We start from the raw sequence: 26,830 nt of genomic DNA, 5'->3' as shown, positions 1-26,830 counted from the left end.
GTGATCAGGCTGAGACTGGGGCTTCACCTAAAATCACACCCCTGCCTGGTTTCTTCTCTTCCTCTGCCCTGCTTCGTCCGTTCTCAGAGAAATCCTACATGAGTCTCCTGCATACAAATTCTTTTCTCTGGGCTTGAAAGTCCAACCTGAGACAGGCACTCACACATAATTCACAACTAGCAAGCATTTAATAAATGTTAGTCTTTATTACACTTGCCATTAACAGGCACTATGAACTCAGTAACACTTTAATAATAAATTACATATATACAAGACATTATGTCTTCATAATGTGTCTGGACACCCTGTTGTCATCTTAGTTCTCTGTGGTCACACTTGGGAAACATGGCTTTTAAAAAAAGCTCCCTTATTTCACTGAAAATGAAACCAAGAAAAAGAGAGTCTGTGTGAATGGCCCCAGTCCCAGGGCTAGGGAATGGCAAGCAGAATTTGAACCCAGGTCTCCTGCCCAGTTCAGTGTCATTTTCATCAAACCCTTTAGGCGCCCACTGGCCAGTTTTCTGAGAGAGGGAAACAGTGGGAACCCAGAAGCCTGCTCGGAGCACTGGTGGCAGCACCCCAGCGGCAGTTATGGAAGGCCTGTGTTCACACCCCTGCTGGGTGTTTTAACAACAGTCAAAGTGTATAGAAGCTCCCTGCCCTCTAGAAGCTTGTCACTGAGTATGGACAAAGGCCAAATGCTTGAGAATCATAAGAAAATACCCGGAAAACATCAGGAAGTTGAGGTTACCAAGAAGTGTGGGATACATTTAGAGATGGGAGGAGCCTTAGCAGACATGCTACCTGGTGATTTTCAGTGTATTTTTTAAGCAACAGAATCTTTGGTTTGAATGAGTCCAATGCCAAAATGCAGAGTCTAGAACAGGTAAAAGCGGGTATGTTCAAATGAACTGGGGTGGGACGGTCCCATCTCCCTTGCCCTCTCCACCCCACGGATCCAGTCTGATGCCCCACTCATTCATAGAGGAGAACACTAAGGGTCACCCTCCCTTGCCTTTGCAGTCCCACCACCAATGTCCTGATTCCCTCTCACCTGTCTTGGCTAACAGCCTTTGTGCCCTCTTCCTCCCATCCCTATCCACACCTCCCTCCCCTCCCCTGAGCCCGACCCACACATCACTGTGTGCAGGGCCCTTCCCACTCTGCACCTCCCACTGTCACACAAACCCTGTCCCGGCAGCCTTCTGGTCAACCTTCAAGGACCACCAGAAATGCCTCCTCCTCCAGGCAGCCTCCTGGGATCTTTCCAGTCAAAAGTGCCCCTGCCCTGCCCTCCAGGCTCCTGCTTCACACACCTCCAAACCCCCGCCAACTTCCTCACCCCCAGGGATATTTGTGAACATCTTGCTTTCCCACGCTGGGCAGTTTAATTGACTTTGTTCCCTCCCCCAAACACACACACACCTTGGGGAGCACTTTGCCCACAGTGGATGCCCAACAAAAGGCTCTTGAAGTGATTGCCCAGAATTACACCACAACCTTGGTGGCATCAACCAGAGAGGAGACCCATGGACAGGATGGAATATCTGGGTGGGTGTTTGGAAAGACTTTGTACAGAAAGAGCACACACTCCCTTTGCAGATTTGTCATTATCTGTAGGAAAAACCATGACACAAATCTGTTTAAACTATGCAGGCACAGAGCCTTGGGACAGTTTGGGGAAGCCACAACCAAGGGGCGTGTATACAAATTGACAGGAGGTATTTGTCAGGAGGGAAGGAAGTGCAACTGAGGAAGAAACTTCAGAAGTTCAACTTCACTGAGGATGAATCATCACACTCAGTATTTTTCCTTAGACGGGGAATTTTCTTCTCGGAGGATGGGCTGTACAGAGTAAATCCTCAGGAGAATGGCCCCTAGAAAGTCCTGTGCCATCTCGGAGTCCCCAGCCTGTCACAGTTAAAAAGGGGCTGCACCCAATTATCACAAGAACCCTAGGGCCAGGTGGCTGAGGTTCTAGACCCGTAAACACAAACGGGGCTGGAAGAGAGAAATAAACCCCTCACTGCTAAGCACCCCTGAGACATACCTGCCCCCTTCAGGGCAGACGTCTGGGCCTTTCTGCCTGGCTCAGCTCTTCAAAATCTACCCAGCAATGTGAAAAATGCAGATCTGCTGGCATCCTCTGCAAGGAGTAGGCACATGGGTGGGAGGATTACACTATTGCATACTTTCCAAGGGCTCAGTCACTGGCTTTGTGGTCAGGAACTCAGCCCAGGAACGAAGAAAAGATGCCCCAGGGGTGGTCTCAGGCCAGGGTCCGCCTATTCTCCGAGCCCTCCCCCGACACATCACTTCTCAGCCCATCACAGCCTGCTTTCAGGGATCCCAACAGCCACGTATACACCCTGAAAGCCATGGTTTCCCAAAGGGTATTCACATATATTGAAAAAGTGAAAAGGATGTTTTGCCCAAACGAGTTTGAAAAATCCCAAGTTCAAAGACATTTATTTTCTCGAGGACTTCTCAGAGCATTTAAAAGCTAATCAGCACTGGGAAATCCCAACACTGTCATAGAATACATTGCATTTTCCCAACAGGACTTAATCACCCTTTCCCCACATGGCATCTCCTAGAACCAGCAGAATTTAATTCAATTTGTTCCCTTTCTACCTCAGCAGGTTCTCCAAGAGTGGCCCATGGACACACTTTCAAAGATCCACATCTTCTTTATCCATTCATCTATTGATGGACATTTAGGTTGTTTCCATGTCTCGGCTATTGTGAATAGTGCTGTCATGAACATAGAGGTGCATGTATCTTTTTGAGTTAGAGTTTTGTCCAGATATACTCCCAGGAGCGGGATTGCTGGATCATATGATAGTTCTATTTTTAGATTTTTGAAGAACCTCCATAATGTTTTCCAATGTAAGAACCAACTTACATTCCCACCAAAGAACGTGTGTGTGTGTGTGTGTGTGTGTGTGTGTGTATAAAACTGAATCACTTCGCTGTACAGCGGAAATTAACACAACATTGTAAATCAACTATACTTCAATAAAAAAAGATCCACAAGGTCAAATCTATGTTCATAATAATAGTAAGATGTTATTTGTCTTTTCACTATTTGGACATTCACACGGATGATCCAAAAGCAATGAGGGGGAGGGTAAAACTGCTGGTGCCTTAGCATATGTCAAGGCAGTGGCCTCGTACTGTATGTCTTTCCCACCACGTACTCACAAGAAAGAAGAAACAGTTTTACTTTAAAAATGTCCTCTATGAAGCTGTAAGAAATATTAATTTTACTCATTGCAACCTTTGAATATATACATATATTTTTTTATATAACATACTGTGTGAATATATAAAAAATATACATAAAGCACTTCTGCTTATTGAATGGTTGTCTCTGGGAAATGCTCTTGTGCAATTGTTAGAGCTGAAAACTGAATTAGTCCTTCTTTAAATGGGACACCACTTTAGCTGACTGACAGACAAACTATGGTTATACAGATTTGAGTATTTGGCAGACATTTTCTTGAAAATGAATGAAATGAGCAGATCCCGACAAGCAAAACAACTGGCAGAGTTTGATGTCAATTATAAAATTTGAGCTTTCAAGCAAAAATTAGAATTTTGGAAAACTGTATGCACCATCATGCGTTTGACAGCTTAAAGACTCTTCTAATGAGCTCGATGGGGATATTAACAAATGTGATGTTTTGATATGACACAAAATGAAATATGTCAACATTTGGAAGATATGAATAACTCAGTGAACTAATATTTTCAAAATAATTAATGCATGATGTTACAAAAATCTTACATGGGTATAAGAACCATTCAAAGTACAATTTAGACCAGTGGATTTTAACATAACGGAGTATGAAATTTTCATTGCTATGGTTTCAGATTCTACATGCAGCCTTCTAGAAATTACCACTTGTCAAGATTTGTTGTAGTCAAAGGGAAACATCCATAAATATCTGAAATGACTACTAAGATACCCCTCCCTTTTCTAACTACATACCTTTACGGGGCTGGATTTTCTTCACCCACTTCAAACAAAGCAACATACCACAACAGATTAAATGCAAGCAGATGAGAACTGAGCTGTCCCTATTAAGCAAAACATCAAAGGAATTTGCAGAAATGGAAAACAACGCCACTCTGAGTCTCACTAAATATTTTTTGTTTTATTATATTTTGGAAAGTATGGACATTTTTCAATTAAAAAAAGTTGTCTGTTTTCTTGTAATGGTTTTATTACTGACTTTTTAAATTAATAAATAAATATTTAAACATTTCTCATTTTACTTTTTATATTAGCCATCAGTAAACTTCTCCTATAAAGGTACAGATAATAAATATTTTAGGCTTCACCAGCCAGTCTCTAGTACAACTAATCAACTCTACCATTAGAGCATTAAAGAACCATAGACAATACATAAACAAATGCATTTGGCTGTGTTCCACCAAAACTTTATTTACAAAAAACAGTCATGGGCTAGATTTGGCCCATGGGCCACAGTTTGCTGACCCCTGTCATGATAAATGTCAACAGATATAACCAACTGAAACAAAAGTTCTGTGGAGTCCTCAATAATTTAGAAGTATAAAGAGGTCCTGTGACCAAAAAGATTGAAAAATCACTGTTCTACCCGAAGTATGAACACATCATCATCTTCAAAAGGAATTTCAGGGCTTCCCTGGTGGCGTAGTGGTTGAGAGTCCACCTGCCGATGCAGGGGACACGGGTTCGTGCCCCGGTGCGGGAAGATCCCACATGCTGCGAAGCGGCTGGGCCCGCGAGCCATGGCTGCTGAGCCTGCGCGTCCGGAGCCTGTGCTCCGCAACGGGAGAGGCCACAGCAGTGAGAGGCCCACGTTCCGCAAAAAAAAAAGAAAAGGAATTTCATACAAGAGAAAGGCTGGGGGAGACAGGCCAAGGTGGGAGCCCTTCATCCAAGGGGCAAAAATCAGCCTGCTTATTTTTCCCTGGGGGGCAGATCCTGTAGGCAACACATGGTTTGGGGAGGTGAGGTTCTGAACACAAGAGCACTCCACTTTAATATTCCCAGTCACTCCTGGAACCCACCTCATCTAGAAAAAAGACTCAGATTTTGGCCAGTGTGGCCACCACCAGTGCCATGAGCCTGTCAACGAAATTCCCCTCTTTAGGAAGATGAAAGTCATGTGTGATGTCAAAGCACATCCGTAGGGTAACCTGCAACCATCCCCAGGGAAACAACAGGGGGTTCTCCTGCACTTCCCAGGGGCAAGAGTGGCCTGCATGGTGCTGAGGGTAGCAGGTCTGATCCTCCCACAAATAAGTCACTTCAAACCTAGACAGCACACAGGAGATTCCAGACTGCTCAGAGCATGCTCGTTACGCCTGCCAAAGGGCTGGCTCCTCAGCCCTGGCCTCCTATTGTATATTTTAGTGCAGGAACTGAGTCACACCTGCAAATTCTATGACAGATGATGTTTTATCAACTTTGAAGAGTGCCAACTCATTTCCTGGGTCCCAAGCCAAAATGACATAATAGAGTCCTTTCAAAAGCCCACCAGAAGAATTTGGTATAATGTCCCAAATAGTCCAAGGAATGAACACTTCTAAATGTCTTAATAAGTTCTGTGCCAATCAGCTCTAACAAGACAAAAGCCTGTCATGAGAGGCCCAAGGCAAACTCAGGACCGCCATCCCCCTATCGCCTGCTAGGTCTTCTTTCCTTGACTGTTTGTTTGTTTTTTTCCTTCTAGCAATGCTTTGGGTGACAAGAAGAGTTTCCTGGTGTCTTTCACACACACTCAGCTCTCCTGCCCACCAATCTTCTGGGTATTTTTATTTCACTACCCGGATGATTTTATTGGATCAACACATCAAGCTGTGAGGTTTTACAAACATGAAATGTCAGCACAAACATAGATACATCCAGAATAGCACCATTCCCTCTCTGCCAATAGCACCCCTGAAGCAACACACAGATGCACACACACACACACACACACACACACACACACACACACCATCTTTCCTCAGTCATAAAAGTTACCCAGTTGAGCCCTTCTCCTCAGAATTCTGCTTCAGCCTCATTGAGTGACAATACACAGGGGTTCCAGTACTGAGCTCACCAAAGAAGTAAGGCAAACACAGACAACACATGCAAAGATATGGCAATCCACCTTCTAAGGGCCAGGCCAGGCCTCAGTCTGCTCAGAGTGAATAAAAGCAGCCTCAAGACGAGAGAGCATAGTCTTGAGAGGTAGAGAACTGCCTTCTCAGAGCAGAGAGTCTGCCAGTGGCACTTGAACAAGTCACCAGGAGAGAGGGGGTTCATGGGGGAAGGGCAAGAGAGGAGGGAACAGAGGCCCGTGCAAGGGCCTTAGAGTGATTTTGAACAGAGCAGGTTAATATAGCTACTCCCCAAATTGGACAACTGTGTGAAGTCAAGAGGAAGCACACAGGAAAATTGAGGCCTGGATCACTGAGGAAGGGTCAAAGGCCAGGCATGGGTGATGGATGAGACAAGAGGGCCCTGTCACTAAGGTTTCAGCCAAAAGCAGGGATTTATACCCTCAGCCACCCAGGAGATGGGGACCTGCAGGTTGACAAGGACAGAATCACACAGGCCACAACCAAACCTACTCTGCTGCTCACTAGCTGGGTGAACCAGGACAGGTGACTCGGTCTTTTTGAACCTCTTTTTTCATTTGTAAAATGGGATGATAATAGTACTGTATTTGCTCTGGTTGCCATGACAAAATACCATAAGCCAGGCGGTTTAAACAACAAATTTATTTGTCACAGTTTTGGAGACTGGAAACCTGAGATCAGGGTGCTAGCAGAGGCGGGTTCTGGAGAGGTTGCTTTTCCTGGCTTGCAGATGTCCCCTCTCCACTGTGTCCTCACATGGTGGAGAGAGAGAGGGCTCTGGTCCCTTCCTCTTCTTATAAGGACACTAATCCCATCAGTGGGGGATCCACCCTCATGACCACCCTCATCTAAACCTAATCACCTCCTAAAGGCCCCACCTCCAAATACCATTACCTTGGAGGTTGGGGCTTCAAGATATGAATTTGAGGGGTGCAGACTTTCAGTCCATAGCAAGTACCCACCACAGAGAGATGTTGTGAGGGTTAAATGAAATTTACACACACAGGGCTGATTTAACACGGTGCCTGGCACATCACTGGAACTGTTTAAAGATGGCCATTGTTCTCATTTGTTCTAGGGAACGGGCAGAGGAAGCATTTCCACAGGCCAGCACCACTGTTCACCCAGCGCTGTGTTTGGCAGACAGTTTGCAATGACATTTCCAACAAGGGATATCATTGCCTGTTACTGAGAATTAGGCAGGCCTTGCTTCCTGGTCCCCTATCTCTTTTCCCTAACCATTTCCCTGGCATTGGACAGTCTTATCTTTTCACACCTAGCGTGAAAACAAAGTATGTCAAATACTTGTTCGATTCCCACCCTATGTCGCTCTAGGATGTGACTGGATTGACTCTTGTTGTGGAAAGAATTCTTGGCTTCCCATCTGCATCTGGGATTGGGTTTCCCCTACACCAAACCAGAAGAGCAGCAGGTGGAAACATCAAATGCTCTTTATCTACCTGCATACTGAAAGCAGGAATTCCCAGGTCTTCATGAACTCCCTCTTACTGAAGAATTGCATCCACTGGGCATTCTGCAAAATTCAGTGGTAACTTCCCAAGTTACTTCAGGACACCAGCCAGCTGCCACCTTCTCTAAAGATGTTAACTTCTCTCAGACTAAGTATCACCACCCAAGAACCCTTACTGCCATACAAAAATTCTTCTAATATATACCTTTTATATGTATTTTATTGGGAGGAGGTAGCTCCAATGCAAGGGGATAACCACAAAGATTTTTTTCAGGTCATCCTCAATCTGTCCTTTCCTTCCCGTTGGGTGATCAGAAAGCCTTTAAGTACCCTAAACAAACTTGCCACATTAGACCCACATAAACTTGGATCTAATTCAGTGGTCCTCAGCTGGGGCCAACTCTGGCCCCCAGGGACTTTTGGCCATGTCTAAAAATATTTGGGATTGTCATAACTCAGGTCAGGGATGCTCCTGACATCTAGTGGATAGAAACTAGGGACGCTGCTAAACGTCCTACAATGCACAAGACAGCTCCCGCAACAAAGTTATCCAGCTCTAAATGTCAGTGGTGCCAAGTTGGAGAAACCCAGATAAGTGACTGTCTAGAGGGAACAGGCAACCTGACTCAGTTCCTAAATAATGAACAGGATCTCTGTTTAAATTTCCAGCCTAATAGCACTCAAGAAAGTCCCTAGAACAGTGTAGTTTCTTCACATCCACATGAGAAGAGTGAGAATTTAAAGCCATGGTGTCATCCCTGGATGACGGGTACCTTAGGTTAGGTCCTCCCAGAAGGAACAAGTACAAGTGGTTCATTTGGGAAGTGATACCTGGAAACCTCAGTAGGGGAGTGGAGATGTAATACCAGGAAAGGAAGGAAGCCATTAGAAAGTGTGTTTTCAAGCAAGTTGCTACTGTGGGCAACTTCATCTTAATTCCAACAGGGAATGCCGGGAGAGACTGCAGAACATTCACTATTTTCAGTTATCCCAACCAAGAGGCAAGGAGGCTGAGATATTTACTCACGCATCCTGTCAGTCACTGGTCGAGGGATCCCAAGGGTTACTCATTCCCCAGCACTTCCAACCATCCCAAACACAGGTAGAGTGGGCCCTCAAGCAAAGTCCACAGGCAAGAAGTTTCTGGTGTTGGTAGTGATACATGAAACTGACAAGCGTATGAAACTGACAAGTCTGAGTGGTTGTGGATGGGGCCACCAACAGCATCTGCTACAATGAGATTGCTGAACGCATTCATTTTTTACATTGTATTTCTCTCATGTTGAATATTTACAATAAATTTATTACATTAGTAACAAGAATAAAACACATATAACTAAAAATACCAGAGGGAAATGCAAAGAGCATTTAAAAGATGGGATAATATGTAGCTCTTACAAGCAACTAAACTGTCCAATTCAAAACTAAGAACAAGGCAATTCAGAACCATATTGTACCCAACATGAAAGAGGTGACCCACCTTGTGGTGTTGGTAGCACGGTCATTTTAGATCTGTCATCTCATGTGCCACTAAGCTCCGAATCAGAGGGCCTTCTCAGTCATATTCCTAGTGCCTGCAGCAAGCTCCGGGAGGTGACAGAAGGAGGAAGCCAAGGCAGAGGTCCTGGTTTCCTAAACTTCACGCCTGGTTTTGGATCGCCTGTCTACAAAATTTGAAAATCCAGACTTATAAAAAGTACCTAAGTTTAAATTTAAAAAAACTATCAGCGAAGTAACTCTAGCAGAAACAAGAATGTTATGGGGAAATTAACTGATTTCAGTCAACACTGGAATTTTAAAAGCACCCAGTCCATTTAGTGAGAACTCGCTTTCCAAAATCTGGTGTTTGTGGATTCATACACAACATAACTAAGAAGTCTAGACCTCATCAACCATCAAATACTTTGTTACCTTATTTTCACATTACTTTTTAATGCCAATAGTCTGAACCTCCACTCAAGTAATACATATAAAAGAAACTGAACTTGTTTCAACTGCATTAACATAAGGTGAATTAATTTAAATTATAATACTCCTCAGAAAAATGCAATATCAGTCTAGGATTAATTTTAGCATCTTTCCTACCAGAAGAAGGTGCTCAATTATTCTAAACTTAAGAATAATTTAAAGTAAATTTAAAGAAACTTTTCATATTTCAAGAGTATCTCAGAAAATAATAATTATTTATTGATGTATATATTTGTTTTTCGCTACTTAGCTCCAATTTAAAAAGTTAATCATGAACATTTGGGAAGGAGAAAGGGCAGAGATTTTTGTTATTCCAGATAAGGATGATAGCATTGAAACCCAAAACAATAAACACACACAAACATTTGTCTTTTTAAATTAACATATTTCAGATAGTTTCATTCAGCACAGAAAAAATCATTTTAACGAGAAACACACATCCTTTTGAAATATTAACTATTCAAAAATTAATGTAAATTTAAAAAGGGGATTCTTTAAAAATAGAAAATGAACAGATTATTCCTACAGTATCAATATGAGAACTTAAAATATTGGATATGTCATTGTAGAGGAAAAGGCCAGTCCAACAAAAATACACCTCATAGGACAGCTCTTTGGGAGGGCATTCTACCTGCTTGTGCTTATTCTCTACATGAGGTATGTAGGTCACCCCATCCAAGAATCTGTGGATAAACATTACCTGGAAGAGTCCTTTGAGCTAAAACTTAAGGCAAAATAACTTGCTGAGAGTGGCTAATTCACATTCTAGAATGAGAATGATCAACATTTTCCTATGGCTGACCTGTGGTGAAATGTACACAGTGAACATGGAGTTCTGACATCCCCTTCCTCCACCCTGTCGTCAAGACCACACATCTTCAGCTTGACCCTTTCTGGACCTTTCATCTCCCTACATGTGTCTCATGATCATGAAACTTTCGTCTTACGTCATCATGCACTGAAATTTCAATTTTTATTGTTCAGGGTATCTTACAAATGGATGATCATTTCAAAAATTCTTTTGACTTTTCACTCAAGCTGGTGCAGTGATTCACCACTCTGCTTCATAAAGAAAGCAACGATAAAGTATAAAGACAAAAAGACAAAAATCCAAACTTGGGCTCAAACACCAGATAAAAATCTCTGTAGGTCAGAAAAGGATATAAATGCTAAGCAGTGAATGGGGCTGTAGCTGCAGACTCACTGGGGTTGTGTCAAAAGTATGCAGCAGACAACTTGAAAAGGCTCCCACTGACCACAGATGATAAATGAAACCTTGAAAAGAATGATATCTACCAAAAATTGAAACACAGTGAAAGTGGGAAATCCGGAGTTGACTAACAATACTTTTTAAAAAAATTAGTCGCCTTTTAAGAGTGCCAGAGACTCAAATCATTATTCTGAAGACTGGCAAACAAAGGAAAAGAATCAAGTATTTATTCCCCCTTTCCTATATGAACTATACCTCTGGGTAACAATGGATGGAAAGGGAAAATTCTTCTTTAGGAGAAGAATTCCAAAATAAATAAGAAATGATGGAATTGGAATATCACCATTTTGCAACCCCTAATGAAATAATGGACATGGGCAGATACCACCAATGGCTGCTAAAACGAGTAGGTGAAAAGCTGATCAATCTTAATGTCATGAAAAACAGAAACAGATGTTATGTGCCTTCTCTTAAGTGCCATGGGAAGTATACACCACCACCTCCGAAGTATTCTTGGAAAAAGAAAAAAAAAAAGCCAGATCTCATCAAGCCTCATCTATAGGTCTATTATCATTTTATGGGTAACGGAGGAGGTGGAGGTACATATTGAACCATATCACGGAGGAAAAGAGAAACTACGTTAACCTTCTTAATAAATAATTGTAAGAAAACAAGAGGTGAGAGTTGGAAACGTTCTACATATTTGATTATTTTTTTAAGTAGTGTCATTTTTTTAGATGTGATAACTGCATTGTACTAATGCTTTAAAAAGATTCACACTGAAGTATTTACTGATAAAATGATATAATGTCTAATTTTACTCCAGAATAATCCATTGCAGGAGGGAGGAGGGAGATTCGAGGAAATGCAACTGACCATGTGATGAGAATCATGGAAGTTACACCACTAGTTAATATTACAGAAAGAGAGAGAGGTGGAGGGAGGGAAGGGGTGAGGGTACTAGGGCACTGAGTGGAATTTCATTGAATCTGTACACCTTTAGTAGCCAAGGTGTGGCTCAAAGACCAGCAGCATCAATGTCACCTGCCAGCTTGCTAAAAATGGGGAATCTCAGGCCATGCACAAGATCTCCTGAATCAGAAACCACATGAACAAGATCCCTTCGTAAAATTTGTGTACACAGTAAAGTTTGAGAAGTACTTTTGCAGATCACTTGGAAGAAAATGATTATCTTCCAATCCATGCTATGCTACTCCATTTATTTAGGTCTACCCTAATGGCTCTCAATAATTTCTTATAGTTTTCTGTAGAGTCTGTATTAGTCAGACTGGGCTGCCATAACAAAATACCACAAGCTGGGTGGCTTAACTACAGAAATTTACTTTCTCACAGTTCTGGAGGCTCAAAGTCCAAGATTAAGGTGTCAGCTGATTCAGTTCCAGGTGAGGGTCACTTCCTGGGTTGCAGATGGCCACTTTGTCTTCACATGGTCTTTCCTCTGAGAATGAGCAGAGAGCAAGAGAGCCCTCTTGAGTCTCTTCGTATAAGGACACTAATCCTACCAGATCAGGGCCCCACTCTTGACTTCATTTAACTTTAGTTACTTCCTTTAGTTACTGCAATGAGAAGCCCGTGCACCACAATGAAGAGTAGCCCACGCTCACCACAACTAGAGAAAGCCCACTCACAGCAACGAAGACCCAATGCAGCCAAAAATAATTAATTAAAAAATAAAATAAAATAGCCACAAAAATAAGTCGAGCAAAATAAATCCTGAAATTTGAAAGCTAGTCTCTATGGTCTGTAAAGACAGCTACAAATTATATTTAGGTTCAGCCTTTAGTTTTACCATCGTTTACTTTCAAAACGAACTTTGTTTCCTTTATTTATAATTTCCCTTTATCTTGATAGCAAATACAAATAAATCAAAACCACATGGCCAAATGATAGACACAGGGGAGATGTATAGGTGACTATTACTGAAGAAGTGTGTAGAACTTTCTTTTTTTAAATTATTTTTATTTATTTATTTATTTATTTATTTTTGGCTGCGTTGGGTCTTCGTTGCTGCGTGCGGGTTTTCTCTAGTTGCAGTGAGCGGGGGCTACTCTTTGTTGCGGTGCGTGGGCTTCTTATTGCGGTGGATTCTCCTGTTGCAGAGCACGGGCTCTAGGCACGCGGGCTTCAGTAGTTGTGGCTCACGGGCTCTAGAGCACAGGCTCAGTAGTTGTGGCACACGGGCTTAGTTGCTCCACAGCATGTGGGATCTTCCTGGACCAGGGACCGAACCTGCGTCCTCTGCATTGGCAGGTGGGTTCTTATCCACTGTGTCACCAGGGCAGCCCCAGAACTTTCTTCCCTAGAAATTTTCCAAGAGGATTTACAACCCTCAGCCCCCAGATACTCCGGACTAATAGAAATAGCAACTGAGACTCTTTCAGTGTAGTGACTCTATGTAGTTTCTAAAGATACTAAATACATCTCACATAAATCTGTCTTGCATTGAGACAATACACATGCTTCACTTCTGCCCCTTCACCCCCCTCCAAAAAAAAAAAAAATTGCTCCAAAAGGAGGGAATGGTGAAAATAAGAATTATTTCTCTCTCCTTGTTCTTGGTTTACAGCAGACACTGATGGCCACAGTCCAAACCCAGGAAGGTTATCAGATATAGTTTCAGGTTGGGGTTTCAGGTCTCAGTACCCATAAATACTGCTGGAACTTCTTGAGTACTGTTAAAGGAAATTAGACATTGAGACTCTGGTGGCCATATACTTCATTATTGGGGGAAAACTATCCCACTTTCCAAAAGTTCATTTCCACTTAGAGTTACGTAACACAAGGTCAACCTGTTCCATATCATACGTACATCAAAAGGCAATGATAATGTGCCAGTAAGAAATAAAATCAAGAAGGGTTCAGGTTCCAGGCACAACTGGAAGGTCCCAAACTCAACAGGGGAAGGAACACATGCTCTGTTCTTCCATGATCCTCTGACAACAAGCCCCAGGATGATACTCTGGCTTCACTCAATACTCAGTTTTCTGGACAAATGCAACCTTTCCATTCTGCACTTAATATTTTATGTAACTCATTGAAGCTTTCAGATAGAATAAATATATTTTGTCTAAAAATTAAAAGATTCTTTTAAAGTAGTACATTGACAAATGTTTGGGAGAAAGGGACAGCTGTATTTTCACCTAAGCAGATTTCATATATCTGTACAAAATCATAAAATAAAATAAAAAACAAGTGTTTGTTACTTTGTCACTGCCTCAATTCCATTTCACATTTTCAGTTGGAGCTATATATCATTTGTAAGGTATGCTCAGTTCGGAACTAAAGCCATTGTAACTTTATAGAAATGGGATGAAATCTTCAAAGACACTCATTACTTTAAATCTGCTTGGTAAGCAATTTTTTAAAAGAAAAAGGAAAACAAATTCTTGTATATGAATGAGATCTCCAAACTCAACGGTTTTTCTCCAAGAATGATCTTTAAAACAGGGTATCAGGGCTTCCCTGGTGGCGCAGTGGTTGGGAGTCCGCCTGCCGATGCAGGGGACGCGGGTTCGTGCCCCGGTCTGGGAGGATCCCGCGTGCCGCGGAGCGGCTGGGCCCGTGGGCCGTGGCCGCTGAGCCTGCGCGTCCGGAGCCTGCGCTCCGCAACGGGAGAGGCCACCACAGCGGTGGCAGGCCCGCGTACCGCAAAAAAAAAAAAACAAAAACAGGGTATCAAGAAAATGACCCCTTTCCACGGTTCCTTGACATTCAAAATCTCTGTTCACAAGTTTCCTGCTAAACAAGTTTTTCGTAATATCTAGTTTGGCTCTTATTTTTCACTTTTAAAAACAGAAAAGTAATGGCATGGGAATTTTGAAAGATATTTTGTGACTAAAAGAAACTGGAATAGAACTTTACAATATGGCTTTGGTAACAATAAAGCATACATTTAATCTTTTATGTTACTACCATAACATACATCCAGTGATGAGATGTGTTGGCGTCTCACCTGCTTTAGTTACATATCAAGTTTTAATCACTTTATTTTCTCATCACCCACGAAATCCAAATAGCTTTCTCTTCATTTTTGCGAATGCAAAAGCAAAACGAACTCTTCTATGTTCTTTTGCTGCCACCCAGTGGCTCTGATCAGCAAGTGCCAGGATGACAAATCTAACTGAAGAGACAGAAACACACCTTCAAGAAAACCCAAAGCATGAAAATCCAAATTATGAAAAGGGATAAATGTCGAAGCAGGCAGTTACATGAAAAAGGGTTCCTTTATGTTGCATAAAGATTGAGGGAAAACCTCCCCTAGATTGTAATTTCAAGCAAAAATGGAAGCACAGCACTTCACTCTTCCTAGACTCAGGCTGGTTGGGCGTCAGCGCGTAGTAGGCGTTTAAACACCTGTTTAGCCTAATCCATTTCATTAAAATGCTTATTATAATCAGTGGAAAAATAAAAAACAACGAAAAAGCTGTATTTGCATTTGAATATAAATGGATAATAGGCTCAAATAAAGTATTTTAAACGTTAGTCAATTATCTTTCAGTGAGAGGACTTCCTTCTCTCCTTTTCTTTGGCCTCGCCGCGCACCATGAGGGATCTTAGTTCCCCGACAAGGGATCTAACCGCCGCGCCCTGCAGTGGAAGCGCGGAGCCTTAACCACTGGACCGCCAGGGAAGCCCCGAATACTTTTAAGACGGTCTGAGCAGGAGAACAAATTGTCAAAACCGGTCAGAAGTTCAGGATGATTTTCCCGTCGCGGACACAAGCGATAGAGCACGGGGTCAGAGATACGATATTGCTCCAAATCATGCTCCAAAGTTGGTGTGCAAATTTAACACGGAGACTACATAAACCAAAACTGAAACCAGCTTTCCAGTGTTTGAAAATTCAGTGTAGGTTTAGCCAATCAGCAAACAGCATCCATGACCCGGGTCCTCTCCTCCTGCGAAGCCCCTCTGTGTGCAGTTTCTGGGCGGGTTATAAAGTTCAGGGCAGAGACAGTGAGAGAGGTGCAGTCTCCAGAGTGGACTCACATCCTAGCCTCACTAATTATGTGCTCTTGGACATAAATACCCACTTCAATTGGCTTGTATAGATCACAGATGAGATAACACAGGTCTGCCCCAACCATGGCCAGGACCTGGTGTTAGCTGCCACAAATGCCCACACATGGACCAGGCACGACCTTAATATACATACGCACAGAAAAATTATTATTCAGAGAGGAAGGGATGATTGGAGAATTTTATTCATTTGTAAATCATTTTTTAAATTTATAACCTATGCTTTAACTACAGGTACTAGTACAAAAACAGTAAACAATGAGCCTGGAATCCAGCAGTGAAAACGGCAATCCAGTAGGAACTTTAAGATATCACTTATTCCACTTTATCTTGATAAATAGCAAAAATATTTAAAACAATTGGAAAGGACAAAGCCCTAGTAAATTCAGTTGTGCTTCCCAACTCACATATTAACAAGCATTTCTTATTTCTCTCTAACAAAAAATATGTATTTGGGGAAGAGGATTCCTATGTTTTGCCTCATAGAAATTTGAATATATTGAAAATACCTTCCAATGAGTCAGGAAATTCAAAAAATTTTAGGACACATTTTAAAGGAAAGCCCAAGTCTTATTCAGAATGAAATGTTCTAGTTGCCAGCTTCTCAGGATGCAGCCCCTAGCTCCATTTCTATTTTATCATCAAGAAATGTAAGATTTTCTACCTCTCCTTTGATCACTTAAATAATTTTTTTGCTTTGAACCCCTACAAAAACATATAGCAGAATCCACAAATAAAAGCTTTAAAAATAAATTCCACCACCACCAAATGCTGGCAAGACGTGGAAAAACAGGGACCCTTATTCATTGCTGGTGAGGATACAAAATGGTACAGCCACTTTGGAAAAGCTTGGCAGTTTCTTACAAAACTGAACATACTTTTACCATATGATCCTGCAATCACACACCTTGGTATTTACCTACAGGCATTGAAAACGTATGTTCACACAAAAACAGGCACGTGGATGGTTACACCAATTTTATTGGTCACTGCCAAAACTTGGAAGCAACCAAGATGCCCTTCAGTAGGTGACTGGATAAATAAACTGTGGGACATCTAGGCAACAGAATATCATTCAGCACTAAAAAGAAATGAGCTATCAATCCATGAAAAGACATGGAGGAATTTAAATGCAAATTACTAAGTGAAGGAAGCCAATCTGAAAAGACTACATACATGATTCCAATTGTATGACATTCCGGAAAAAGCAAAACTATTAAGACAGTAAAAAGATCAGGGGTTGTGAGGAGGAGGGGATGAATGGGTGGAACACAGAGGATTTTCAGGGCAGTGAAACTACTCTGTACAAGACTATCATGAGGGAGACATGTCATTATATATTTGTCCAAACCCAAAGAATGTACAACACCCCGAAGGAACTCCAATGTAAACCATGGACCCTGGACGATAATGATGTATTTATGTAGGTTCATCCGGGTATGTAACAAATGTACAACTCTGGTGGTGGACGTCTGGTGGTGGAGGCAAGAGGGGGTATGTGGGACCTCTCTGTTTTCCGCTGTGAACCTAAAACTACTCTAAACATAAAAGTTTATTAATTAATCTATTAAAAATTACATATAAGAGGGAAGGGGAGTACAGGCAACAAGGACATCTCATACAATTATAGCTTAAAATGATTAATTCAAATATTTCTGTAAATTTCAAGGCAACACATAAGAACTAAGCTTAACAAGTCAGAGTCTAAGAAGATATGTATTAAGCTGTACCTGGTACCTCCCTTAAAGGATTAAAACACACATTGACACTATTCCCAACAGCTGCTTTTAACATTTCTTTTCAATGTTATATATTTAAATTATTGTAAGTTACTTTAAATGCCTAGCTAAGTAAGAGAATGAAATTTAATTACAGATATTTCCAATGTTATGTATCTAGGTATAATATAGCTAAGTATATGTAATGTAGCTCAAATAACAACTTATACTAAAATAAAAATTTAAGTAGTCGATAATTAAGGAAACACTATTAGGTTGGTCTTTATTACTGTCTTCTACAAATTTAAAAAGTGATAGATAAAATCTAGCAATTGTAATTCCTTAAGGCTTAGTTTAAATTCTTTAGAAGAAATCCTAAAAAAGATTTTATATTTTGCTACACTTCTGACGTATATAACTTCTGATACTGAACAATTAATTTCCACTACAATACAGTTAGATTGCAGTGAGAAAACAGATCCTGAAAAAAATATAAGCATGTTTCCTATGAACTAACCTCGCTTTATGAAAATTAGGTGCAGTAAGATCCCTCTTCCGATTCGGCATTATTAAGACAATCAAGCAAAGATCCCACTATCACTTACACATAACCCTATTTTTGTGGTATCTCACCTTACCTTAAACAACATTTACAAGTTTCAAAGGAGTATAGAAAGTAGGTTAGAAAAAGAGCCACTTTCAACTAAGAATTCTCATTTTTCTGGCTCTATCTGAATGTAATTTGTCTAACATTAAAATTAAAAATAAACTGGGCCCACATGTAGGAAACTATTAAATGCCTACATTTTTATATACACATGGTGTTTTTTTTAAGACAATGAAATATGTGCTATTACACGTAAGCATTCTCACATTATTTCCTTGTCACGGAAGGATTTTACTTCTTGCCTAACATCTCACAAACTGAATAACTAGCATTCACTAGGTTATCCGATTCTCGTGCTGCTTCTTTGAGCAAATGCTGATCAGTACAACTTTTTTTTCTCATTTCTTTTTACCGAAGAAACCATGCACACAACACAACAGAAAACAAAAAAACCTTTGCTCCCACTTTACTTCTGCTCATGTGAGGGATTATCACTTTTAAATAACTGGTCTTTAATTATGGTGATTACCTTCATAACACACACCTACACTGCTATTTCCTTGGCCCTCGTCTATTGACTCCCCAGCCTAAAAATGAGGATTTAATTTATACCACTCCCCGCACCTTACTCCCTTACTCCTTCCAGTTTTTGACAGAAGAATGAAATCACTTTGTACACCAGAAATGAAATCACTTTGACTGAATCACGTTGCTGTACACCAGAAACTACCACAACATTGTAAATCAATGATACTTCAATTTAAAAAAAGAAAGAAAAAATATAGCTATTACCTTTACAACTTACTTAAAATCACATTCACCCAACAGTGTCGTGCAGCATCCAGGTTTCCTGCCATGAGCATGCCCTCTTCCCTCCTCCCCATTTCTAACTCACTTCTGTCTACCATACCTTCACTTTTACATTAGCAAAGTTGATTTCCTTCACATTCTTGTCTTCTGTTTAATCTACTGGTTGATTGTAAAAGCTGAAAACCAGTAAGCAACATTTACAATTTCTTTTAATTAAACTGGTCCCTAATCATTAAGATTAAAAACCCACTTCTGAGTTCTCTAATACCTAACTTTAAAGGGAAAAAAAACTGAATGGTACACTAGAGTTAAGAATTTGGGGGGGAAAAAGTTTTAGGGCTTTAAAAAAAAATCTCTATACAGATGAATTCAATAAGCAATTTTTTAAGTGGTTTGTGCTCTTGGATGAGCACAAATTACATACAATTTGTGTAAGATGTTTTATGTATTTATTTTCATTATTTGAACCTGACTGCTGTGTTATATTAGGAAGAGACCACATGGCACATGATAATAGGCTTAGTGAAAATCTCTCCCCCATGGAAACCTGACAGGGTTTTCTTTCCTTCAGGGAAATGAGTTTCTTCAAACCAAGGTAAAGTTTAAAAGATGGAACACTCAATCAAAACTAACAAAGCCTGCTAGAGAGGTCTGAAAACTTTGGCTTCAGAAAGAGTATAACAGACCCTTGACATTTCAAGGTCTAAATTTTGAGATCTTTGCTCCAATTCAAAAATAGTCCTAGATTAAGTCTACATAGGTTCCTGGTTTTCTTCAACATTACATTTTCATCTTGTGTCATGAAGTTTCTTTGCACATACTTTCACTCCAAGTTATAAATCTTTTTAATTCCTTCCATCTAAACGGCCATTGTATTAGTTTGCTAGGACTGCCATAACAAAGTGCCACAAACTGAGTGGCTTACAAAACAGAAATGTATTTGCCTCACAGTTGGGGAGGCCAGAAGTCCAACATTGCAGTGTTGGCAGGGTTGGTTCCCTTTGAGGGCTGTGAGAGAATCTGTTCCATGCCCCTCATTTAGCGTCTGGTGCTTTGCAGGCAACCTTTGGTATCCCTTGGCTTATAAAAGCAACGCCCTGATCTCTGCCTTCATCTTCATATGGTGTTTTCCCTGGGTGCAAGACTATGTCCAAATTTCCCCTTTTTATAAGGACACCATATTGGATTAGGGCTCACCCTGTGGTCTCCTTTTCACTAACTACAACCACAACAACCTTATTTCTAAATAGGGTAATATTATGAGGTATTAAGAGTTAAGACTTCAGGCTTCCCTGGTGGCGCAGTGGTTGAGAATCTGCCTGTTAATGCAGGGAACACGGGTTCGAGCCCTGGTCTGGGAGAATCCCACATGCCGCGGAGCAACTAGGCCCATGAGGTTTTTTTTGCCACACCGCACAGCTTGGGGGATCTCAGTTCCCCGACCAGAGACTGAACCCAGGTCATGGCAGTGAAAGCTTGGAATCCTAACCGCTAGGCCACCAGGGAACTCACTCTATCCATTTTACCTGTTGATGGGCACTTATGTTGTTTCCATACCTTGACAATTGTAAATAATGAACATTGGAAAACTAAAAATGGAACTACTATATGATCCAGCAATTCCACTCCTGGGTATATATCCGAAAAAAACAAAAACACTAAAAAAGAAACTAGCACCCCAAATGTTTATACATACTTTTAATGCTTTTTTTTTTCTTTTTGCGGTATGCGGGCCTCTCACTGTTGTGGCCTCTCCCGTTGCGGAGCACAAGCTCTGGACGCGCAGGCTCAGCGGCCATGGCTCACGGGCCCAGCCGCTCCGCGGCTTGTGGGATCTTCCCGGACCGGGGCACGAACCCATGTCCCCTGCATCGGCAGGCGGACTCTCAACCACTGCGCCACCAGGGAAGCCCAATGATTTCTTTCTTAAGGGAAAATAGTAAAGAAAGAAAGGATCAGAAATGGGACAGTAAATGATTTCAATTTAAATAAGTCAAGGAATGTATTATTAGGGAGAGCAAAGGTCACTAAATGAAACAATATCAGCCAGATACATTACAACATGGTCTACAGACCACTGCTCTAGCACTAAATCAGAAATGATTCCTTGTTATAATCATTCTTTTGCATTTGAATAATTAAACATCTTTGGACAAGGTCCAAGATGAATTATACACTATAGTAAATTGCATATAACAAGCCTCTATCCTTTTTACAATAACATTTTTCAACATAGGCTCTCAATAGCTAATACTCACCTAATAAGAAACTGAAGGTATTCTTTTCTATTTCTCCTAATCATCTCATTCAAATCCTATCACCATGAATTTCCTGGGTACTTGGCTTTAAAATACTGTACTACTACAAACTTTAAATTCAAGCCCTGGATAGGTCTACATTCATTTCAGCAGAAGCATCTTGAAATGTTGAATTATCTTCAATTTCCTTCAATCATTTATTGTAGCTGCCAAACTGAAACGGCACACCTTAAAGGCAACACTAAACTGAAAGGAAATAATAAAAGAGTCTCTTAAATGTTTCATTTATGAAAGCTTATCTTTCCTGCCATGAAATTTTGTGTACTATCTGAAATATATCACTTTACAAAACTGACATCTTGCATGCAGTTATTTTGCCATGATACACTTGCCAGACTTCAAGGTTTTGGGGAGGGGGGTTGGAGGGAAGGGACTGGCATGTTTTCTCAACCTTTTATAAACAGATAAGTAATAAAGAGCTAGGCTGGTTTTGGTTTTTGGCCTAAGATTGGGAGTAGGGGGTTACAGAATTAAAATTAAGTCTCAATTGCCAGTAGATATCACTATATATCTACTGTATCTACTGATATCTACTATATCACCCCTTTTCTGGATAGCTTTAACTAATCTTCCTGGCTATATTAAAATTATACCATAAAATAAACACTTTAAAAGGCACATCAGGTCAGAGGGTGGCTGCTCTCTGAAAGGAAAACAAATCTGCAAACCAAAATTATTCAAAGCATTTTCTTGAAATCCTGCGCACAAGCAATATAATAGCAAATTAATCAAGGAGAACAAATCTACAGAATAATGTAATAAAATCTGTATACCTTTCCCCCTAACATAATTGTTAATGAAAACTATAAAATGCTAATATTTAAAATAAGCAAAATATGGTTTGTATTTCCAAAACTGATGAGTTTTAGACCAGGATATAGGGAAAAGAAATGTTTTTATTAGTTAAGTACATTCAGATCACATTTATATAAAATAGGTTGCTATTCAGTTAAAAGAGCCCCTGAATTTATCAGAGCAAGTTTATTAACTATTCTATGAAGAGAGAAAACAAGATGCCAGTTCTTCTTTTTCTCCGCTTTATCTACCAAACTTAGCTATTACATGAGGCTCAGAATCACTGTTCAAACCTTTCTCAGTTAATGTTACTTTGTAAAGCCAGAATTTCTGATAATTTATTGCATAAAGGTATGGTTTAACAGTATTATAAGCTAAGTGATTCCTAAAACATCTTTTTCTCCAATGACCTACGCTTAGGAAAAAGTATCTATATTCAATACATTGTCCATTTTTTAAGCATTTCCTGTATTTCTAGTCAATTTTTAAAGGCTCATTTAGAAATAATACTAATCCATTTCTAATAGCTAAGTAGAACAATTTTTTTAATTTGCAGGGTATCTTAAAAACCAATCAATTTGACATAACCTCAAATTCCAGGAATGTAAACCATAATTCAAGCTTCAGTTTTCCTCTTAAAATATTCTACTTACTAAAATGAATTCCCATCCTGCAACTATGAACAATAAGAAAATTGTGCTTAAAATAATATTAAAAGACTAAATCTCATTATTTAGTATTAGATTAATAATCCATAATTCTAATCTTAAAAGTATCTATAGCTATAACCCCTCCAATTTGTTAATTCCCAAAGAGAGTAATATAAGATATAATTAACATCTAACCTTAGAGCAGACTGTCATTTGGAACAAACTATGCTAACAATAACTGTACCATAGTCAAATAGATCAACCCATCACCCTTTATGATTCTGACTAAGGTTAATGAGCACAACTTGTCATAAATTTTCCAGTAACTCTGAAAAACTGAATTGAATGAAAAGACTAGTTTTTTCATAATACTTAAAATAGAATAAAGGCTGGAGTTGTCTTATCTGGAACCTAGCATAGCATTTAACAATGTAAATGTCATTAAGTATTTGTGAAATGAATAGACAAAAAATAAGCAACCCAATACACTTACTATCACTCAGCTCCTTACTATGTGCTAGTAAGTACTTAAAATCATACATAATAAAATGGAATACACTCAAATTGTTTTTACCTCTAATAAACACTTAAAAGAATTGTTCACTTAAGAATCTCCAGTTTAAGAGAAGGTAGAATTGGACTTTCACAAACCAATAATTTGGCTAATGACTTTCTGCAACTGCATGACATTTTTCATTTAACTTTATTTTTCTTAATGAAATGAGAAAATATAAAGAAATGCAAGCTATAACCTTCTTTGCAATAAATAACACTAGGCCACTATATTTGATCTTAATAACATTTATTTCTCTCACGAAGAAGCTACTTTAAAAAAAAAAAATTTGAATTTTGAGAAGCCGAAGGTGAAAAAAGGAGTGAACTAACTATAAGTGTTCTTCCACTTCAAAAATCGTCTGACATCTGAGCCAGAAGTCTTTCTGCATCTATCAGTGACCACCTCTTCATGTGTCATAGAAAGAGTTCAACATGTGTTACAAAATCCATTACATTTTAAGACCATTTCCAATATCTGCTACCATAAATCAAGAAATCCATTTATTCAAGGTTACTTATGGAGAATTAGTCACACAAAAAATTTTAACAACTTCATTTTCAAAAATTAAAGTATTTTACTGTACTTGGCATTCCTATACATAATGATATGAATTCAAAGACTGAAAGCATTAAGGTATATAATTAAAATTCATGGGCTTAGACATAAAAAAATTCGTTTAATATTTAGAATTCTCTGTAGCAAATACTGCAGAAAAATAAATCAGAATATAAACACAATGTAATCTCCTTTGGATTTCTCCTCTGCTTAAGTGGCATTAAATAACATACAAAGTTGTTCCAAAATACTTCTATGTAATTGCTATAGCCTCAGAAACATACAATAAAAAACTCTGAAAACATGAGGCCAAGAGAACTGTGGGCACTATGCATAAGGAACAAAAACTCGTGAATTCCCCCATTCCTAAGGATTTCTAAAAACTACCTTCCTCATTTCAAGAGAAAATTTACTCAAAAGAGAAAAATAAAAAACAGGTCAGCTACACAACACTTACAGCTTTACTGATAGGGTACAGCCATTATGTCAAAATTCAGCCATCAATATACAACCTCATTTCCCATCTAAAGTTAATGAGAATATATTTTACTTTAAATGGGACATAGTGGCAAAGTACCAAGAATTAAAGAATAACCTTAAAAGTCTTTATTTCATACTTTAAATATCACAAAAAGCAGTAATTCCCAAAATCATGAAAGCATAATGAAATAACTTCACAGAAAAAATGGACATTTAAGTCATTTCTTTCTTTCCTAATATTATATAGTGAAAACAGATGTATTTAAAACTTCAGCATACTTCATAAAATCATTATTCATCGAAAATACACAAATGTTTGCAAAGAACATTTAACTTAAATTTCATAGTTGCTTATAAAATGGCACTTGCAAAATTGACCTATATAAGGAAATAAGAGTCTTGTCAAGAGACAGTAAACTATAAATATAAAATATACCACAATGTTAAAAAAACCACATAATGTTCTATAGGAAAATCAATAAGGATAACTTAATCTTTCTGGGGGAAAAGTATTTAGCATTACAAATTTAAAATGCAAATTTTACACACGAATTCAATATGGAATACATTTAAACCTTACAATGGCACATAATCATCATCTATTTTGTGGAAAACAATAAAAATTATGTACTTTTTGAATATGTGTACATCAAAACCAAAAGGTTAACTTTTAGTTTTTCCTTTATTGGCAATTTTGGATGCATTTTTAGGTTTTGGTTCCCATAGGGCATTTTTTACAAATCTTGAAGCCGCAGCCCTGTCTAGCTTGCCAGCCTTTTTCTTGTCTGTTATTTCCTTGACTCTGTTCATGTATACTCTGATTCTCTCCTTAAAGACAAAAAAAGAAGAAAGGCAACAGATTTACTAAGCTGCTCACCACTGAGTTCTATTATACTATACCTCAGTTCAATTCAACAGCTTTGTATTTATTGCTTATTGAGCGGCGCTAATAAGTGCAAAGCGAATAGGATAAACACATTCCATGTGCTCCTGGAGTTCACAGTCTGAGGGGAATACAGATATCGAAAAAGTCAGAAGTGTTCTGAGTGTTTCAAAAGAGGAAGATCTAGACACTACAGAGATAAACATTTAATTGTTTATATGTGGTTATACTAAATTTTTAAATTCAGCATTCACCTAAATCCACATACTAACTCTCTTGTATCTGAAGTCTATAATCTAAAATAGAGCTTTCAGGATTTCCCTGGTGGTCCAGTGGGTAAGACTCTGCACTCCCAATGCAGGGGGCCCGGGTTCAATCACTGGTCAGGGAACTAGATCCCACATGCATGCCACAACTAAGAGTTTGCAAGCCACAACTAAGAAGCCCACATGCCACAACTAAGAAAGCTGCATGCCACAACTAAGATCTCACATGCTGCAACTAAGACCTGGCGCAGCCTAAATAAATAAATAATTAATTAATTAAAATAAAGCTTTCACATACTTTCAACATACAAACTAAACTCTCCAGAAATTTTTCTAAACAGGAAATGGCTAAGGCGTATTTAACTATTTATTTTTTTGTGTTACCTTCATGTCACAATTAAAATAAGTATAATGAAAATACAAGATCTTTTTATCCAATGTCATAGTTCTGACTGAAAAGCACATGATATTTTCTAATGAAATATACAGTTCTAATCAGATTTTACAAGGTGAGAAACATACTAGGTTGCTGTACCACTTTGAATCTTCTGAGACCACTAATCAGAATAAAGGGCTATTCTATACTTCAGTTGGAGAAATAAAGGCGTGAGAGCTATAAAACAGCAGAGTAAATGATTGATCACTGCTTAAAAGTTTCATTAAAGTAATCAAAATAGTTATATAAACATACACAGAAAAATGCAGAACCTTAGAATTTTTTAATTTTAAGAAACTGACAACCCTGTTCAAAACCCTCTCATGGCTCCCTATTTCTCTGAGTAAAAGCCAAAGTCCTCACAACACACACCCAACCCAGCCCTGCCCAGAATGATCCTCCCTCACAAACCCACATGGCCAGCCCTCTCTTCCTTCCAGTCTCCTCAAATGTTGACCTTGTTAATAAGTGCTGCCTTTACTATTGAAAATGGCAATCCTACCCAAGCACTCCAATGCCCCTTACTCTGTGCTATTTTTTTCTTTTTTCCCACAACGTAACTTTCTAACATACTATATATTCATATGTATTTATTATTTGTTGTTTGTTTGATTATGTTGTTTGTTTCCCTCCACTAGATAGTCTGGCACCTGCCACAAAGGCAGAGATATTTATTGGCTTTATTCACTGAGGAAGTATCTCACTTGGAAATAATGCCTGGCTTCCAGTGGGCATTCAAATATTTGTCAAATGAATAAACTATTTTCAATGCCCTTCTCCATTCATGATAGATATGGCAAATAGGCTTCCTCTCACATACTAACTCTGTGATCAATTAGTGACATCTGTCACAAGGTCAGAAAAGGGGAATAGGTTTATGGATGCTTTTCATTTATCAACCCTTGTCCAAAATATAAATGTACTCCTCCATAAAGTGGATTCTGAGG

General features: G+C 39.3%; 1 protein-coding gene across 2 annotated transcripts in view; it reads right to left on the bottom strand.

The window, feature by feature from the left end:
- C1D (C1D nuclear receptor corepressor) overlaps window positions 1–26,830 on the bottom strand; it is a 69,533-nt gene that overhangs the window by 28,707 nt on the left and 13,996 nt on the right. For both annotated transcript variants that reach the window (XM_060026471.2, XM_060026472.2), the window contains exons 5-6: window positions 20,641–25,126; window positions 9,072–9,255 (exon numbers count right to left, since the gene is read on the bottom strand). In XM_060026471.2, the coding sequence (XP_059882454.1) occupies window positions 24,962–25,126 (165 nt within the window). In that variant the 3' untranslated portion in view covers window positions 9,072–9,255; window positions 20,641–24,961. The remainder of the gene's footprint in view (window positions 1–9,071; window positions 9,256–20,640; window positions 25,127–26,830) is intronic.

The sequence above is a fragment of the Delphinus delphis genome, chromosome 12 (genome assembly GCF_949987515.2).
Source record: "Delphinus delphis chromosome 12, mDelDel1.2, whole genome shotgun sequence".
Classification (NCBI taxonomy): Eukaryota; Metazoa; Chordata; class Mammalia; order Artiodactyla; family Delphinidae; genus Delphinus; species Delphinus delphis.
The sequence above is the reverse complement of the archived record's forward strand: the minus strand, read 5'-3'. Positions and strand labels throughout refer to the sequence as shown.